The sequence below is a fragment of the Micrasema longulum genome, unplaced genomic scaffold (genome assembly GCF_059751315.1).
Source record: "Micrasema longulum isolate JH-2025_06_02 unplaced genomic scaffold, ASM5975131v1 h1tg000082l, whole genome shotgun sequence".
Classification (NCBI taxonomy): Eukaryota; Metazoa; Arthropoda; class Insecta; order Trichoptera; family Brachycentridae; genus Micrasema; species Micrasema longulum.
In genome coordinates, this window is record NW_028277288.1 from 93058 (window position 1) to 112165 (window position 19108).

Sequence of the window (19108 nt, forward strand, 5' to 3'; positions counted from 1 at the left end):
TGGGAATATCTACTGAATTCACTGTGGCAACTTTTATAAAAGTTATGTATTAAAATAATAGAGAATATAGCCATATCACGAAATTAATAATGATCACCGTTTGAGTTGATTTCATAGATAAGAGATGTTGTTGTATCACCTGTGTGATAACCACAGAAAAAATAGCAATTTATATATTACTTTTATTATAATATTATGTACTATGTAGGTACAAACTTATGGTCATTTTTATAGCTTACCTGTAAACAAAATTACAATTTGCTACTGTTGTTTAGGTATGACAGGCAAATATGCATATGCCAAAAAACCATCGGCCGAGACCAAGGACGATCAAAATCACATTTAAGCTTCGTTAATTAATCAATATTTTGTAAACATATTTATAACAATATTTGAGTTTGTCCAAATGTTTGTAGACAAAAGACTGGATTTCCCCCCCTCGGGAGTCATTAAGATTAACAAATTACAACAGGGATGGAGAATACCTTAAATAAGGGAATATAGAAGTCTAGGCATTTACAGGGCTTGACAGGGCCAATGACAGGTCATAAGCCCTGTAAATGCCTAGACTTCCATATTCCCTTCTTTAAGGTTTTCTCCATCCCTGTTGTAATTTGTTAACATATTTATCAACTAGCCAGCAACAGACTGTTACATGTTAGAGAATTCGGCCATTCGGGTCTCGGTTAATTAAGATATCGGCAACCTTGAAATATTACCCCTTTGGGTCTCACAATTATTCAGCCATGTTCTTAAAGCAATTGCTGACAGTCATCAATCGCTGACTGTTAGTAAATTTGACACTTTGGGCCTCAGTTAATAAGCCTTACAGGCCTTTATGAATCTGTCCAATGACCTTATTAAATCGGCCCCACGGGCCTCAGTTGATCAGCTCTAAGGGCCTTGATTAATTAGGATCTCGGATGCGCCGTATTAGTTTTCTTCTTCTTCTTCGTTGTCTTCTTGTAGATCTGACGATCTGTTCTACTTAGACTACTCAGTCTCCCATGATGAGTCTATCGCTGCTCATTATGTTTATGTGGTCTCTCCAGAATCTTCTACGGGATCTGCTCCAGTGCACTATATATTCAATTCCGCAAGTTTCCCGTATAAAGTCATTTCTGACCTAGTCTTGCAGACTGTTTCTGATAATCGATTTGAAAACCCTCATCTTTGATGTTTTTAGCAGGTTCTTCATTCTCATGGTGTCTGCTCGTGTTTCTATGAAATATGTCAAGATGGATATGTCATATGTCATATATGTCACATGTCTTATATATTTTAAGTGATCAGTCTGTGTTCCAAGGCTGAGTATTCTGGGCTGTGAGTACTCTTCTTTTTTACCTTATACAGAAACCCTCCTTCTCTTTCATCCGGGCTTGGGACCGGCATTGATGAAGTCATATATGAATTTCCATAATTTTATTTTTCTCATAAAAACAAAACACATAGAATTTATACAATAGTTTCAACGTGTCGGTTGAAATATATATGTATAAAATGTGTCTCAATTACATTATGAGGATAACTTTTATTACGAAATAATAATATTTGTGCCAAGTACTTGTTTTAGTGTATCAGTGTTATTATTATACATGTTAGGGTTGGTGAGGATGTGTGTATATGTGTATGGATGTGCGAGTATTGTATGTATGTGAAAAATCACTAAACTTGTGAGTGAGATTTTATTAGATTACCATGACCATCTGTTAGTTATATCACCCATGTGTGATAAAAATTTTAATCTGTAAGACTAAAGGGCATTCCAAAAATACAATTTAGTATAAATAGTGTTCACAGGTTTATTGGAGCACACATACAGTTCTAATCTTCTCAGTGACAGCAAACAGCAGAGAGCAGACAACCAACAAAATGTCTTCCAAAGCTTTCTTCCTGATCTTCGTCCTTGCCTTCGTTTCCGCAACATCCGCCACTGCTGTTCAAAAATGTAACTATGCTCAGTGTATAAATAAAATAAAATATACATGAAGAAAAATGGAAGTCATTACTGGGCTTATGCCCTGTGTTATCGCCAACTGCTTTATTTACATGACAATATTGCCATTTTCTAACAAGTGCAACATTATCATCTAAAAGTAACTGTCGGCGATAACCTGTCATTGGTTCGTTCGTTTAAGTAATCACTTTACACGCTGTCTGACAATTACTACTCTGCCTATTATTAAACATTTATATTTCTTCAATTCAATCTGTAAGATTAATCACAAGTAGGGTTACCATCTGATCCGATAAATCCGGTCTCGACCAGGTTTTTAGACCTCAAAGTGGATTCTGTGAGGATTTCATTTGAGACAAATACTTTTCTCACTTTTATGAAGAACTAGCTAAAAAGTAATGGATTATTTTCTTGATTGCGTGCAATGACAGCACTCAATTTTCCGAATTACCGTGATTTGCAACCTTGTTGAGAATCAAACTGGAGACATCTCGCATGATATACAAACGCGCTGATCACTACATCACGAGACCGATGAGTCTCGACCGATCTGTTGTAGTGAAAATAAAATAAAAAAACATTAGTGAGTTCAATCTTGTGCCTGTTTTTTAAAAGAATGATGTACCTTTGCAAAATATTTATAACATATTATGTATGCTTGGATGTTCCAGGCGGAACCTCTCCTTCCGCCGTCAAGGTGGACATCAAGGGATGTGACAAGGAGCCGTGTAACCTCGTGGATGGAACAAACGCCATAATGGACATCACATTCAAAGCTCGTAAGTTACTATTTTATTTTTAATGTATCATGTAAAGGTCTTATACAGTATTCATCAGTGTAGGTACCTACTTAAACAAAATTTACAGTGTGGATGAATTCTGTTATATATAACAGAATTCATCCGTAGATTATAATCTGCTTTTCATTATTTTTTAAAAATAATTATATCATTTTGGCATAGAATTAAGAATAGTCCAGAAACCGCATACGTACATCAAACAGAAGGCGACTCAACTACTCATAAATGAGTAGGTTTACATTTTGACACATTAGTTTCTTTGTAGATTTCGCTCAGTATGCAACTCCTGATTTGAATTCAACTATGCCGTGTTGTGTCCTTTTAAAGTGTAGAAATACTGCTAGGATCTTAAAGAAGCAGGATGTAATCACATTTCATGTGTAATTAGCAAATGAATGTGTATATAACAAATGCATTACTTAAAAATTGAATTATTTTTCCATCTGTCAGATTGTCGAAGAAACAAAATGGAAATTTCGTTAGTGTTGCCTAGGTAGTAATTTTTTTTACACTACTTTGCTCATCTAATGAGAGAATTAATGAAAATAGAATCTCGGATTAAACAACTCTGTGGTGGACATCTGGCCGACATTATCTTCAAAACATCAAATATTATTTAACATGATATAAAAATATCCGTTTTATGTAAAATAAAATTTGTTTTATATTTGAAGTTTAAAGTTCATTAATTCAATTACTCTTATTAAATGACCCTTTACTTATCTGCTCTGTTGTGTCAATCAATATTTCCGCGTGCACAATAAAATTTTAGAGAAATTAACCGATTGCTTTTTTTTTTTACCTTACATTTGTGTTGTTTTTTTTTTACCATCAAGCAACATTACACTGCGACCTCACGAATGCACGCGGTGAAAGTAGGGCATAGTGGGGGAATTATTGGACACAGTCCGATGTATTCAAATATGATTCTACGCTCCTTCTGGACTATTCTAATTTCTATGAATTTAGGCCTGTTATGGCAAAATACTAGTTTATTATTTTTTTAAATAGGAGAGATAAAGCATGTCTTGTATTTTATGGAGACTCATTTGACACATACACATAAGGGTTATAATACTTCTTTGGTTTTTTGTAAAGAGGCACATGTCACTTAAACTGAGAAAATTAGTTAAGTATGCAGTTTTACTCTATAAAGTCTACAGAAGATCGGGCAAAGAGATACAAGTTAAGGAAAAAATATTTATTTTAATAACAAAATTAGTTAATGCATAATTTGAAATTGCAAGGTAAATAAAATAATTCAAGCAGTAAGAAACTTTAAATGGTTCCCCGGTACAATCAGCTTGTACCTCTTTACTTAAATGCCACAGAATTATTTTCTACTCTTTTTTTGATCCGCTAATTTTGACAACTTCAAGCCAGCAACAGCAAGACCCTGGTCCCTAAGGTGCGCGCGACGGTGGACGGGATAACGGTGAACTATCCCCTGCCCGGAGGGCTCCAGGACGGCTGCAAGGGCTTGCTGAACGGGGGCGCCTGTCCCCTTGTCAAGGACCAGCAGTATGTGTACCAACTGGCCATGCCCATCAAAGGATACCCCAAGGTATTATTTATTTGTCGGCATAAATAATTTTACTTCGTAGATTTTCACGGCATTTTAGATACCGCATTTTGCAGCTATGCCAGGTGTTAAAAAGCTCCCTGAAAAGGCAACACAAGTGCTATTTGTACATGGCATAACAACCCAGAAAATGGTATTTTGTATTTGTGTCTGTGTCCAGGCGGATAAAGAATACAGTTCTGTGTGTAAAATAAAACCAAAATCCTCTACGCATTTTAAACTAGATGGATAAGTACTCAGAGGTAAAAAATCCTGCAAATGGAAATCGAGTGGGGATAAATTGGCCTCATAGTGTAGTGGTTGGCGCATCCGCCTACAATTCTGGAGGTCCCAGGTTCGATTTCTGGCACGTAAAATATTTGTTTAAACAGTGGTTTAACACTGCAATATTTTGCTGTTCCTGAACACTGGTAACTGAAGCATAAGACTGATCACCTAACCTTCCGTGTAAGAAAAATACTCTAGATACACTGCGATTGTAGTGCCAATGCAGTGCCCTATGCACTCCTGGGGACGGATAGCGAAAAGAAGTTTGTTTTAAATAAACCTCATACCTTACAAACAATTTTTTGCCTAGAATTTAACTGTATTAACAAATATCGGGAAAATTATCTCTTGGCATCTCTATAATAGGGGTCTGAATTTTGTTATTTACACGTACCAATCAGACATAAATATGACAAACTTTTTTATTTCAGATTTCTTTAACCCTGGAGTTCACCCTTCTCGGAGACAACAACCAAGTGATTCAGTGCTTCAAGGTCGCCTGCAAAGTTGTCGGAGCTTAAATGATGTATATCGAATAGATTTTTTGGGATACTTATTATTATTTTGACCTGTACATTAATATATTTGATAAGTTTGAAATTGCCAAAATATAAATATATTTGTAAAAAAGGGACTTTGTTTTATTATACATATCGCCGCCTAGTTAGAATACAACGTAAGTCACTAAATAATACATTTACCGGAGACAATAAAAACTTCGTTAATCAGGAATTTTAAATTAAATTTAGTGTTTTTTTAAACAAATATTTTATTTTGAGGGTATACATGGTTTTTAAGTGTTCCATCCAAACAAAAATTAACAAATAAATACTAACTGCTTTACCACTGCAAACATCTCTTTTATTTAAACAATATCTTCTTTCAAATTACAGAGAAAGATGTTACTTTGTATGGGGAAAAATATTTAATCATAACCTCAAATACATTTTTTTAAATACTTATGTTGTATTCAAATTAAGGCAACATTATGTGTCGTACAATTGCCAACCCCTTTATAATCGAAAATGGAAAAAAATATGTTTGAATGTAATTTTACAGAGAAAAAAATATTTAAAATAAAAAAATAAAGTATTATAATTTGTGTTTGAAGCTCTAACTTTGTGGTTATAAATATAAAAAATAAAAACACAAATAAACATCTCTGTTTTTAACCACACAAAGCTATACAAGATTATTTATCAAGGTATACTTAACTAATGAACTCTATCCTATTTTATTTTACCAATGTTTACTAAATATTACGTATGGAGCTAATAAATAAAGTCAAGTGTACGGGTGGGAAACCTTTAAGTGTTTTTATTTATTTTATTAGAAAGTATTGTACTTAAAACTTATTTCAAACTCCATTTTAAAATATAGAAAAAAACAAAAAAAAAGGTTGAGTTCCATGCCAAAACCCTATAAATTGAATAGGCACTTCCAAATGGCTCTATAATAAAATTGATCAATAGAGGATCAGCATTTACACCACATGGGATTTGTTGCCGACGTAAAAGTACATGCACCAACTTGGCGGCCCTTCCTGGGGTTTTAATGTAGCATAGGAGGCTTCAGTATGTGTAAGCGATCTACCACCTCCTCAATAAAGACTAGTATTTGTCACTTTCGGGGGTGGTGATCGCCATACTGAAGCCCACATATAGATTAGAAGTCATGAAAATATTTGTATGCCCATAATGTGTTTTTATGTTGTTCTGTATAAGTGTTGATCGCCGCGCGGTCGGCGGGGAACTGCGGCCGGTAGCGGGAGGGTGGGGACCTTATACGTGGCGCGAGAGAGACCGATAGAGCCGGCAAATGTGCTCGCTATCTCTCTCGCCGCGTGATTGGTCAACCTAGCACCGCCCGCTATTGGCCTAGCCCACCGCCGCACGGCAAAATGTTGTATATATAGCCCCGCCGGGGAAAAATAAAGTCAGTCATCTCACCACACTACTAAGGCTTTCTACTCTCCACTTCACCTCCCTACCTCGCTTCAAACCGGACCTCATCGCCACCTGGATTCGAACACCGCTACCCCCCTGGACTTGGAACTCGGATACTCTTTGGATTGGATTTTGGACCCCGGATAATTTGGACCCTTGGATACTTCCCCGGAACACACCCCGCCGTTCCCACCGACGGAGAGATACCGGCCTTACAACCCGGTTGCCTGACTCAGGATTGCGGCCGCCAGCGCTACTCGCTAGCGACCCCGCAAGGGATCTCTAGGCGACGATACCTCCCCCGGAGCTTATCGTTCGTCGGCCGAGGCCCGCCTACGCCCGGCCACTCTGCGTTTGACACCAGCACCTATAGAAATACAGTTCTTGTGACGGGCGCGATTGCTACGGACGAAGCAGTGATCCGCCGCGTCTGTTACAGGATTCATCACTGAGTGTTTTGCATTATTGCTTTTTGTCTGTTTTGATTTGGCCTTGATAAATAAAGTAATGGGTGAACTTAAACCTATTGGGAAAAAAATTAGGACGACATGCATCGTACGAATGATAGAAAAAGAAAATAGACACATGTAATAGTAGGTATATAGTCAAAGTAGAATAGTACAAGAATACTTAATGATCATCAATATAATACATGATCATTAAGGAAGAGAGGGAAGCAAGATTGGAATAGGTGGGAATGGAAGAGAAAGAATTGATGAAGTAGTGATTGAATTTGACTCAGTGATTGGATGAAAGAAGATAACTTGTAATCAAAGAAATCAAGACTGGGATATTTGTTGGAGGACCTAAGAACTCTGGTCAAGGCGGAGTGAAAACCATAATGAGGAAGTTCAGTGGTTTTTAAAATATTTTTTTTGTTACTAGACTAGCTAGCCAAAAAAATTAAAAAAACATGTATGATTTTTTAAAGTTTACTAAATATTAAAGACATAAAACATCAGTATGATTTTTTAAAGTTTTGTAATTTTGAAACTCCGCCCGTAAAGTCACTAGTTCTCCTCGGTGAGTTGATGTGACATTTAAAAGTAGAACCCCGTAGCTATCAAATTATACTAAACGTTGAAAACAATGGTTTCCTGGAAATCGGAAATCTATCACAACTCATGTCAATACTGTAATTGATTGGTTGATTCAAATCAGTTCATTTTTATTAAAACCATTTTCATAAATTTTGAAACTGAGGATTCATCCGGGCTTGGGACCGGCATTGACGAAGTTATATATGAATTTTCCATAATACAAATTAAAATCAATATTCACAAATCTTGGAGCTTTGTACGTTGTAACGTTCGTATTACCACATCTTTACTCTGGTTTGTCACCCGCGCCTGCCGTAGTCAGACTTCTCGGCATAAACGGGAACCCACCCTCCCAAGTAGAGCCAAAAGGAAAGGCGGAAAGGTAGGGGCACGACTGCACCGGCTACAAGTCAACCTCAATTGCCCTAAAAAGGTCTATTCACCTAGTCCAAGCGGTCGAGAGAGGCGAAGGTAGTCGGAAAGGCAGAGCGGAGAGCGGTAGCACACAAAGGGCTAAAATTCAACTAATGGTCCATTTTTCATAGCTCAACAATTTCGGATGAATGTTTGACAGATAGTTGACATTGAAAGGAAGAAGCCAAGCTTCTGGCAGTAAAATAACATTGTATTCATCGCACAGGTTTTTAACATATTTTTCTGAACTACAATTAATTCATTTAATTTTCAATACTTTAATCATTATTATACTCATTTATGCCCTGTTCTATATTTCCCCCGGTATAGCCGAAGGCGGAACCCGAAAGTGAAACAATTCGTCTTTATTAGGGGCTCTGTACTTGGCTTACATATGCCGGGGTACTATATTATTCATATATTTAAGATAAATAAAATACAAATCATTCTTATGTATTTATTTATTTAAATAGCCGGCGCGTCCGGAACACTTATGAAATCATGTTAATTCGCAAACTGTTTCAATGGGTGGAATTTCAAAAAAATTATTTAGTAAACGGAATTAATGATTTTCAACAATTTCAATTAAAAAAAACAAGCATTAAGAAATTGTGGGTGAAAAACTACATAACATCGAAACTAAATCTCAGAGAATTTTATCAGTTGATAAAGCTCAAAAAATAGCATGTAACTGCATTTATAACTTGTTTTCTCAAATTTTGTCATTTGGAGGATTTGCAACATTTGGTTTAACAAAAAACGCAAAACTGACCATTTCGTCACCGTACTTGTGATTCTCAACCTGAGTACCTACTATAGGCCGAGAGTATTAGGCTGTTTATATTAACTATAGACGATAGCTAACTTCGTGATTGATGATAACGCTAGAATGACTTTTGTCCGTATGGGCGGCTCTATAGCGGCAGCGCGTTATTACTCTGAGGTTTTACCAGTACACTGACGACATATTTGAAACATATTTATATTACTATTAAAATACTACTAGTACAGTTTTATCTTTCCGACAGATCTTGAACACCTGCTTGCTGTTTGTTGTAATCTGATTCTAGAAATGTATTATTTTCTCAAATCTAAAAGCTCAAAGTAAGATAAGATAAAATTCTTTAAAAATATATAAAAGGTCCCATTGTTTTCTAAACTTCTTGTCGATAGTTAGATATCAGTCATAATGTGTTCAAAAATATATTTACTGTGTGTTATTTTGGCTTCAGTGTCCCTAGCAAAGGGCACGATTGTCTCAAAATGTAAGTACTACAAAAAATTCATCAAGCATTGAAGAGTACCTACACAGTGTCAAATATCAGTATTAAAAATTATTTTAATTTTCTCCTCTTTACTCTTGGTGCTGCATTGGGACTCAAAATTTATTTCATAAATACAAGATTATCTATTGATTATAAGCACGAGACTTCCAATGGTGGTCCGAGTAAATTATGAAAAATATTGTAGCGATAACACATCCTCTTTAAATAAATATACAATTGTTGATTTCGACGGAACTTGAACTCAAGACTTCAGGCATGGTAACACACCATGATTTTCGATCGATCATCCATTTTAATTTTATCCAGCATTCCTTTTTTAAACTCTCTCGAGATCTTGCTTTGATCTCCAAATACTTTTAAAATTTATTTTGCCTTTTGAAACTTAAACTATTATATTTTTATAGTCATGTACTCTATATGTCGAAGCCATCACAGCAACCCTGTATTAATTTTGTTAGTAATGCTTGTCGAAGCCTCACGAGTTAAATCAAATTAGATACTGCGTTTTTTCATAACTTTTGTAAAGCGTCCATTATTATGAAAATTAAACTATGTACATAATATATAAACTATCCATAATAATAATATTTTTACCATACTCGCTTAAGTAATTTTTATAATAAATCAAAACTTTAAACTGAAAAAAATATTGTATTATCACCGATTATATTTATTTATCTTAGAATTATCACCAATTTCAGGTACGAGTGGTCCCGACGCTATTTTGGTGAAAATTGAGGGATGTGATAAGGAACCGTGTACATTGTCAGGCGTCGCTGTGATGGATATCACCTTCAAAGCACGTAAGTAATCAATTTGATGATGAAAGGCTATTAAAAAGTTGATTCCATCGATATAAAATTTGCGCCTGAAAAAAGCTGAAGTTTGTGTTTTTTTCTATGGTTATTTCAATTCAAATATAGCCAGCAAAGAATTCTAAAGTTGAAATGCGAAGGTTGAAAATCTGAAAATCGGATTTGAGTGTTATGTTATTTAATTTATCTATTGATCTATACTGTCAATGTTTGTGTAAAAAAAAAACCCTTTATTTAGACTGCTAGCGAACTTTCTAAATATTTTTTTTACTTCAAAACACTAGTATATTTGTTTTATGCATTCAAGTCTCTTAATTTTTATACCAACGGAATAATCTCGTCAAAAAATGGGAAACTGTCGTAGCTTAAGCTAGGGTTTCCTAGGACAGCGGTGCCCAAATCTTTACGACCATAGTGAACGCTGATGCGGTGGACAGCCGTCGTAACGGTGACTAGAGAGTGGTTTCCTAGAAAAACGGTGTTATCAACACGTTAAGATACAGGTACTGCTGTCCTAGGAAACCCTAGCTTTACAATGATAATTATACTAGTGTAATTGATTAGTAAAAGTTGTTGTCGGCTTCATGGTGTAATGGTCAGCGCGTTTGTTTACCATGCAAGAGGTCTCGGGTCTGATTCCCGACATGGTCAATATGAAGTATTTATTTACAAGGGTGTTTTCATACCGAAATATTTTGTAGTCCCTGGACTGGTACCTGAAGCGTAAGACCGATCATCTTACCTTCATGTAACAAAAATGATCAAGATACACTGCAATTGGTGTACCAATGCAGTGCCCTATGCACCATTAGGTACGAAAAGGGAATGATGATGAAAACTTATGGAAAAAAAATCTTTTAAGCTTTTGCATCAACTAGCCTAGAAATCGTCCGAACACAGATTGATCACATCATAGAAATTTGAATAGATTGATCTTCTGTGATCAATGAACAAGAGGGGCGCGTTGTAATCAAATATTAAATTTGTTACAAAATAATATTTTTTTAAAATTTATTTTAAACCTCCATATATTAATATAAAACATTGAGATTATAAGTTTTTACTTTCATTACAACATTTTTGTCACTTTTTATATTTACATTTGATAGGTAATTTATGAAAACTTGGTCATAATCTAATTTAAATATAAATATTTTTTTAAATGTATGTTCTTCATGCATTAAAAAAAAATGACTTTATTCCAGCCATCAACACATACACTCTGGTCCCCAAGGTGCGAGCGAAGGTCGGCCCTATAACCGTCACCTACCCCCTCCAGGGAGAGCAGGCCGACGCCTGTAACTCCATAACCAACGGGTACTGCCCCATAGAGAAGGATGAGATTCTGACTTACCATTTGGAGATGCTCGTTTCACCCTTCCCTAAGGTATTTCAAAATGTTTTTTTTATAGTTATATCATCCACTTTATCATTCAGACTTCTTTGAATGAGGAAGTTGAGCGCTAACTGAAATTGTATTTAAAAAATGTTTTTTTGGACTTACGATAAAACATTTCGTTGGACAGTAAGATAGTGCTTAACAGGGGGAATCCATTCCATTAAGATCCAGTGTTGACAAAACAGCATTAAATAAGGTCATATTAATAATGAAGATAAGTGAAAACGGAGAGTAGAGAAATTAATCGGGTTGTGGTCCTGTGGCTAGTGTCTCGGACTCACGGACCAAAGGTCTGTGGTTCGAATCCCACTCTACCCCAACTCGATTCCCATTTTTTAATAGTGAGTTATTTACAACTCGTTGAAAATGGCCCTCAAAATTAAATATTTGGGTAAATTATAAGACACAAATATTTCTTTTGTGATTTAAAAAAAAAAAATACAGTTTTTTTTTAAATAACCTTATTATTATAACAATAAATTTGAGTTTGTCCAAATTTCTGTAAAACAAATACTAGATTTCACACCCTGGGGAGTTAAGCAGATTAAAACATATTACAACAGAGATGGAACATTTTAAAGAAGGGAATATGGAAGTCTAGGCGTTTACAGAGCTTGTGACCTGTCATTGGCTGAATTAAGCGGCTACTTTACACACTGTGTAACATTCACCACTCTGACCGTGTTTGAACATCCATTCAAAAAAAAAAAAATAATAATCTCTTCACTGCCAAGAATGTAGGAGAAACAATTTAGTCAGAAAAATCTCACCCGCATCAATAAAGGTTTCTCATTAACTTCACAAAAATTAACAGATGGAAGAATTTAAGAAAAACGGATGTCCAAACATAGAAAGAATGGTTAATGTTACACGGCATGTAAAGTGGCCACTTAAACCAGTCAATGACGGGTCACAAGCCCTGTAAATGCTTAGACTTCCATATTCCCGTATCTACCATGTTGTTCATCTCTGTTACAATTTGTTAAAATAATTTTATACTTTATTACATTAATTATGGGCTAATTTATTGCAAATATAGTTATTCCCACGTATCGGATATATTTAATGTAGGGTATTGTTCCTATAGAACAAACCTTTTGAACTTTTTCAAAGATGGTGAATGGTAATTATATTTATTTATTTATGCATTTCATAATATATAAGATTTTTTTCACTTTGCCCAGCTGTATGAAACAGTACTCATGATGTTCTTGTTATATTACTCTAAAATATTTTATTATTTAATTTGTTTTTTACATTTATTCTTAAATTGTTTAAACTTTCTACTGAATATGTTGTATCATGTTTAGGTAAATTTTTTTTTTATAAATCTTGGGTAAAAGGAAATTTATGTTTTTAAAAAAAAAAAATATTAAGCCAAATATGTTAGTATTATAAATTTTTGTTAAGGGCAGATTTGCCGTTTATGTTAATAAAAAAATAATCAAGAAAAATTTTATTCGCAAAAATAAAATAAAAATTTGAGTAAAGAAGTGTTTATTGAAGAGGAAGGTTTGTTCTCGTTTGAGTTTTTATTTTTTGTGAAGAAGACATCATTCTATCAATGATACATTTATTTTATCACATAAACTTTCAGGGCTTAACATAGACTCTGGCCGCAAAAGCCTTAAATCTAAATAACAAATTGATTCTATTATAGCGGCATTCCATTGTGACCGGTGGGACATTTGATTCCAGAATTTGACCAACTTTGAGTTGTAACTATGTCATTTAAATTCATACAAAAGTAAAACATTATTTAAAACAAGATAGAGAACCATTTTATTATACTGCTTTCAAGAAAAAGCCAAACAGTCAATATGTTTTGCGTAATTTTTATTTGAATAAATGTGACTGGTAGGATACTGGAAAATCCTTTCCACCTTTGTGCATTTGAAAACGAATTTATGCGAAACTACTTACTCAATACAAATGAGTTTTTTTGCGTTGTAAAGCGGGTAATATTTGACACTTATGTTTTACTAAAAAATAATTCTAATAACAGTTGTAGAAAAAAACTAACTTGTGACTGGTGGGATTAAATGGTAAATATGTGTGAAGTAATAGTTTCCATAGACAAAGAGGTAATTACTAACTATAATATACCAGAAGGCGTGTAGAACCAAATTTGTATACATCGTACTGTGTCCAAACGTCCCCCCTCTACCCGACATCCCGCCAGCGCGCATGCGTAAAAAGGCCGCGTAATTTTGCCAGACCGCGAACAATATACACAAATATAAGATAATTTCGTGTTATGTTATGTTATATTTTACTAACCAGACTATAAAAATAAACAGGTACTTTTATTATATTACAAATGTGAAAAAATCATTGCATAATCATTTAGTAATTAAATAAATAAATACCTATTAAGGCTTATTAATAGAAAACTGGGTAAAAAATTTGACAATTGCCAGGGGGCAATACTAACAAAATGCTTACCTAATTTTATTTAACAATCTGACAGATGGTAAAATAATTTAATTCTTAAATAATATTTGTGAATTCACTTCTTACACATGAAATGTGATCCTGCCATATTCCCTTTTAATCCCACCAGTACGTTTCTGGACTATTATAATTCTATGCGTTTGGCTATGTTAATATTAAATTAAAGGGGATAAATGCAAATTCGAAATTTACGTCATTTTCCCACTTTACATGTTATGCCGCTATAGTAGAATGTTTGTTGTTGTAATATTCAAATCAGCCAACGATAGGAGAAAAGTTTTGTAAATGCCTGACTTCCATAATTTGTTAAATACTTGTTATGACTGTTGAAATGGTATCTTTCTATGACGATGAAATACCCGAAGATCCTCTTCTACATGATTTTGACATGCTCAATTTTTTGTTTCAGATTGATGTGAATTTGGAATTCTCTCTAATTGGAGATAACGAAACTGTCTTCCAATGCTTCAAAGTAGATTGCATAATCGCCGACTGATAACATTGTATTTTTTTCTTATAAACTTTAATCATAATAAAAAAAAAGCAACTTGGAAAGTATTGTTCTTTTGCTGTTTCGATACCTGACAATCGTCCCTTATTTTATTTATTTTCCCATAAAAAACAAAAAACTGTATTGGACATCGCCGCGCGTGCGGAAAAGGGACATAGAACGCGGCCTGTGACACGGCGAACGAGCGCCGAGCATTAAACATTGACACCAAGCCAAGCGGCCTTTTTGCGGGCTCCCAGTCGGAGATGATAGCTGCACAGTAAAAATCGTTGGGATGAGCGCGGAGAGGCGGTCAAACCCCCCGGCCGCGACCGAAGCTTCCCGAGTGGCCGCCAGGGCGACGAATGGCGCTCGGACCAGAGTGCTCATTTATGAGTAGTTGAGTCGCCTTCTGTTTGATGTGCGTATGCAGTTTCTGGACTATTCTTAATTCTATGTGGGTAGCTATAATATTTTTTATTATATAAATTAAGTAAACTAAGAGTCTAAATAAATGCTTTTTTGAGCTCTGAAACTGGACTAAAGTCATTTATCAATATTGACATATTCCAGTTATAATATCGGAAATATCGGAAACCGCATTTCATTAGTTATATTTTAATGTTCACGCAAATGTGTTTTCACATAGGACCACTTGACAGGGTAACTCCGGGACATCTGAAAAGAAAAAATATATATCTATAAATATTAGCGTTGATTTGTAAAATATTTCAATTGGTTTGATTAATTTTTTTTCCATTTAAATGTATCTATCTACCAATGGAAAAGCTCATATGTGTGTATATAATTTTTTAACTATTTTCCTTATATTGAAAAAAAAAAATAATGCCAAAGATATTATGTAACATTTGAAATTAGTTACGATCTTTTTTGTTTCTATGATTAATTTGACCGTCTTAATTTAGACATTTTATTATTTTTTATTTTCCTAACTAAGAAGGTGAGATAAACAATTACAGTGAATTAATTTTTATAGTAGAAACTGCTGGCGCTACATCCATTTGAAGCATTAAGTCCGATAGCCTGAACGTTGAGGTCAGGGTCAAGTATGAACAAGTTGTGACTTGTCAGTCGGCTTCCAGAGTCGGAAGAGTGAGGTCGTATTTATTGTGGCGGGTTATTAATACTGCGACACTACCATAAACCACAAACAAAAGTTAATATAATCGGATCAGCCTATAAACATTGAAGAAAAGTCTTACCAGAATGCTTCAGCGAGTGTGATTTCAATTCTCTAGCCGTGTAGAAAGACTTGTCACACTGTTGGCAACCATATTCTCTGAGATTTAGGTGTGTTCTTTTCACATGAGAATTGTGATGTTGGATCGTGAAAAATATTTTCCCACATTGCGCGCACGAAAACCTGCGACAGTCGACTCCGTGCTTGTCGAACATGTGCTTCTGCCGCGTGGAACTAGCCGAGAATCTCTCCGGACACTTGCGACATCGATACAACTTCATTTTCCTGTGATGGATTTGCACATGCTGATTCAGCGCGTCTTTGTTGGAGTACACTTTGGTGCATAGTTGACAAGGGTGCTTCCTGTTCGAGTGCAGCTGCGTATGGCGTTTGAAATTATTCAGGGAATAGTATCCTTTCTCGCATATTTCGCAGAGGTAATTATGGTAGTGGGAGGTGTGATGCCGAACTAGGCTGAAGTGGGAGTCGAATTCAACGTTGCAAATTGGGCAGACTGTTAGTCCTCTCGGTAGGGTTGGCTTGATACAGTTTAATGGCTTTTTTGGTATTCGATTGCTAAATATAGTTTTGTTACCATGTTTTTTAATCTCTTGTCCGACTGTATTTAACCAATCGTTTTCTGCATTGCTGCTTGTGGCCATATAATTATCTACAGCTGAAATAATCAAGAAAATACACGGTGAATAAATTTTAAAAAATTGTTTTACGAAACTTTGTTAGGGACATTTTCAAACGAATGTAAACATTTGTTTGACATTCGTTTGAAAATGCCCTAACAAAGCGAAACAATTGTCACGAAATTTTTGTTTTTATATTTTTTATATTTGTAAAAATAAAATAAAGTGTTCAGTAGACTCAAATCAGTGTTTGATTTCTAATACTATAAGTTTAAATATGGAGTTCTACAAAATAAACACCGAATCAATCAACTATAGCTAACTCTGTAAAAATAATTGAATATATTATGTTGTTTATAAATTTGTATAAACACTTAAATTTTTGAGTTAGGCGTTGACCTGTTTTGAGGTTACTTTCACATCATCATATTAACTTAGAAACACTTGTATTACTATTTATATCATAAAATATTGTAAGGAACAGAAAAATTAAAAAAAAGGGAGAGATAAAAGGTTAAAATCCATCTTTATTCCGTCTTTGGAGACAGACTTCGCTTCTTCTACATTCATACATCTTTTCACGCACGCACAACAATTATTCAAAATTGTAACATGCCTATTTGTTAGATTTGGTCGTGCCATAACTTTCTCGTTTTCTACATCCATCATTTGCATGGTAAATATCTTAGCTGTTTTATCTCTGTCCATTCACTCTTAATGTCTGAACCGACACAGGACTCCTTTCGTGATTTTGTCAATGCACGGATCTCGACATTTGCGCCCCCTATCATAAGTCATTTTATCACACATTCGCCTGGGAGATGCAGTTTCAACAGCGAGCAAATAACGTGTAAGAAAAAATAAAATGATAATGTTTTGATAAACCTTACCTAGGGCCTCATTCTGTGACTGAACAGAAGCTTCTACCAGCCTCCTGAAGTGGGCGCCGTCCTTCAAGGCAATAATGCAAGTCTCACAAATCTCTCCTTGTTTCTCGTTGTCTATTATCTGAGTATAAAAACAGAGGGCAGTTATACAGGATTACTGGCACAGTCATATTACATATCAAAATTAGGATGACATACATTGTACGTATGATAGAAAAAGAAAAAAGACACATGTAATAGCAGGTATATACTATATAGTCAAAGTAGAATAATACAAGAATAATAAACCTAATTATCAACGACGTTCTTAAAAGGTTACATCATTTTGCAAAAATGTTAGAGATGGGACAAATTGATGTAATAAAAAAATAATTCATGTGATGTTGTTCATGAAAAAAGTATAAATGTCTTATTTTTTGGTGAATAATTGTCTTAAGCACACTATAATAGGCTTGTTTTTGCGTTTTTATATCAATTTTCAGAAACAGAGTTTCATGTTTGCATTTAAAAAGTGATAAAATCGATTTGATCAGTGCTCAGTAATTTCTCATCACTGGTGACATTAGTTTGACAGCTCTCATTTTAATCAAGCTATATTTTAAGGACTATAAGCCAAAAATATTTTTATTTTTTTACAGCGCTATGATTTTTTAAGTTTTGAATTTCTGAAATAACTCCGCGTGTGACGTCAGAGGTTTTTCTCTGTTAGTTCTTCCCAATGCCAATGTAAGCCAGCCGGGTATCCTTCACAGCCGTCACATCCTGGTTGGTTCATATGAACCAGTGACGTCAATCAAATTAGTGCATTTTTATTAAACTAGTTTTTATTATTTTTTTGTACATTTTTAAGGAATTTTTACCGCGAGCAAGAAAATATTTTTGTATCCAATTTCCCGTAGGACTGAAGTTCCTCATTCTTTTTAGTCGTCCTTTCACTGTCCATTTGCTCTGTTGATAAAAGGGTACTCGCAAAGGTTTGCTTTCTACCTTATAAACCTCAGCCGAAATCAAAATAAATTAAATATTATATTACCTCAACGTTGAAGCAGGAGGCGAACATATCCACGCAATCGCCTATTTCGTCTTCGTAAATGTACTTATGGTGAATGTTCCTTAAGTTTTCCGTACTGCTACAAACACAGCAGTAGCCTCGAGTCACTTTCTTCATAGAGAGCTTCTTACAAGGGAGGCTGTTTTCAATGTTCTCTTTCTCAGCTGCATAACTGAAGAAAATAATGTTTTTAAATATTTTAGTCCACATAAATGAGCATATTTTAAAATGAAATACATAATTAATAATAATAAAATTAAATACATTCGAGAAAATCTGAGTTAGGCACAACAATTCTCTTAAAAATAATTTTGTAACGGTATTGACTGTGCCCTCGAAAAAAGTATGTAAATCTGAGTTCATTTGCTATATTATTAAAGTTCAGTTTTATTAATTAAAGGCCGGCCGTTAGGCTTTTTTAATATTTTCTGAAAATGTTAGGTTATTTGTTACATTATATTACTTACTTTTGAATGGCAACTAGCTGATACATTTTGATTAAATGCAAATAAGCCGACGTCATTTTATTATAAGTGTTTTGGTCGTTTGAATTGGCATCAAGTATATTATAATGTGCAATTATTTTGTCAAGAAATATTATCAATCAAAACAGCATAATCCGAATTCGAAACGTCAACAACACCATAGACAAAGTTCAATTTTCAAGTTTCCCGGCAGTTACGGTTTATGATAGTTATCTATTATCTATAGTAAGCCAAAAAAAAACTAAGAACTATTGTCTAGAGGCAAAATATCAAAATAGGTATATAAAAATCGGTGACGAAACGCGTAAACATAAAATTAAAAAAATACAATATAAAGAAATAAAAGATACAACATTGTTTAGAAATTGGTATAGAAAAATTTTAATAAGCTAAAAA

General features: G+C 34.5%; 2 protein-coding genes and 1 long non-coding RNA gene across 3 annotated transcripts; 2 read left to right on the forward strand and 1 right to left on the reverse strand.

Annotated features, from left to right (window-relative positions):
• The first annotated feature begins 1710 nt into the window (after positions 1-1710).
• On the forward strand, positions 1711-2791 carry LOC148284869 (uncharacterized). Its single transcript, XR_015823602.1, has 2 exons — positions 1711-1948; positions 2629-2791. It is a non-coding gene; the product is annotated as an uncharacterized LOC148284869 (long non-coding RNA).
• A 6330-nt stretch (positions 2792-9121) lies between these two features.
• Positions 9122-14607, forward strand: LOC148284870 (uncharacterized). The gene is made up of 4 exons (XM_088233654.1): positions 9122-9271; positions 9994-10095; positions 11313-11494; positions 14370-14607. Exons 1-4 carry the CDS (start codon positions 9196-9198, stop codon positions 14454-14456), a joined length of 447 nt encoding a protein of 148 aa, XP_088089780.1. The 5' UTR covers positions 9122-9195; the 3' UTR covers positions 14457-14607.
• A 396-nt stretch (positions 14608-15003) lies between these two features.
• Positions 15004-18856, reverse strand: LOC148284871 (uncharacterized). The gene is made up of 5 exons (XM_088233589.1): positions 18695-18856; positions 18210-18399; positions 17180-17297; positions 15674-16327; positions 15004-15128 (listed from the first exon to the last, which is right to left on the reverse strand). The coding sequence occupies exons 1-5, from the start codon at positions 18748-18750 to the stop codon at positions 15076-15078; spliced, it is 1071 nt and encodes a 356-aa protein (XP_088089715.1). The 5' UTR covers positions 18751-18856; the 3' UTR covers positions 15004-15075.
• Positions 18857-19108: the final 252 nt, after the last annotated feature.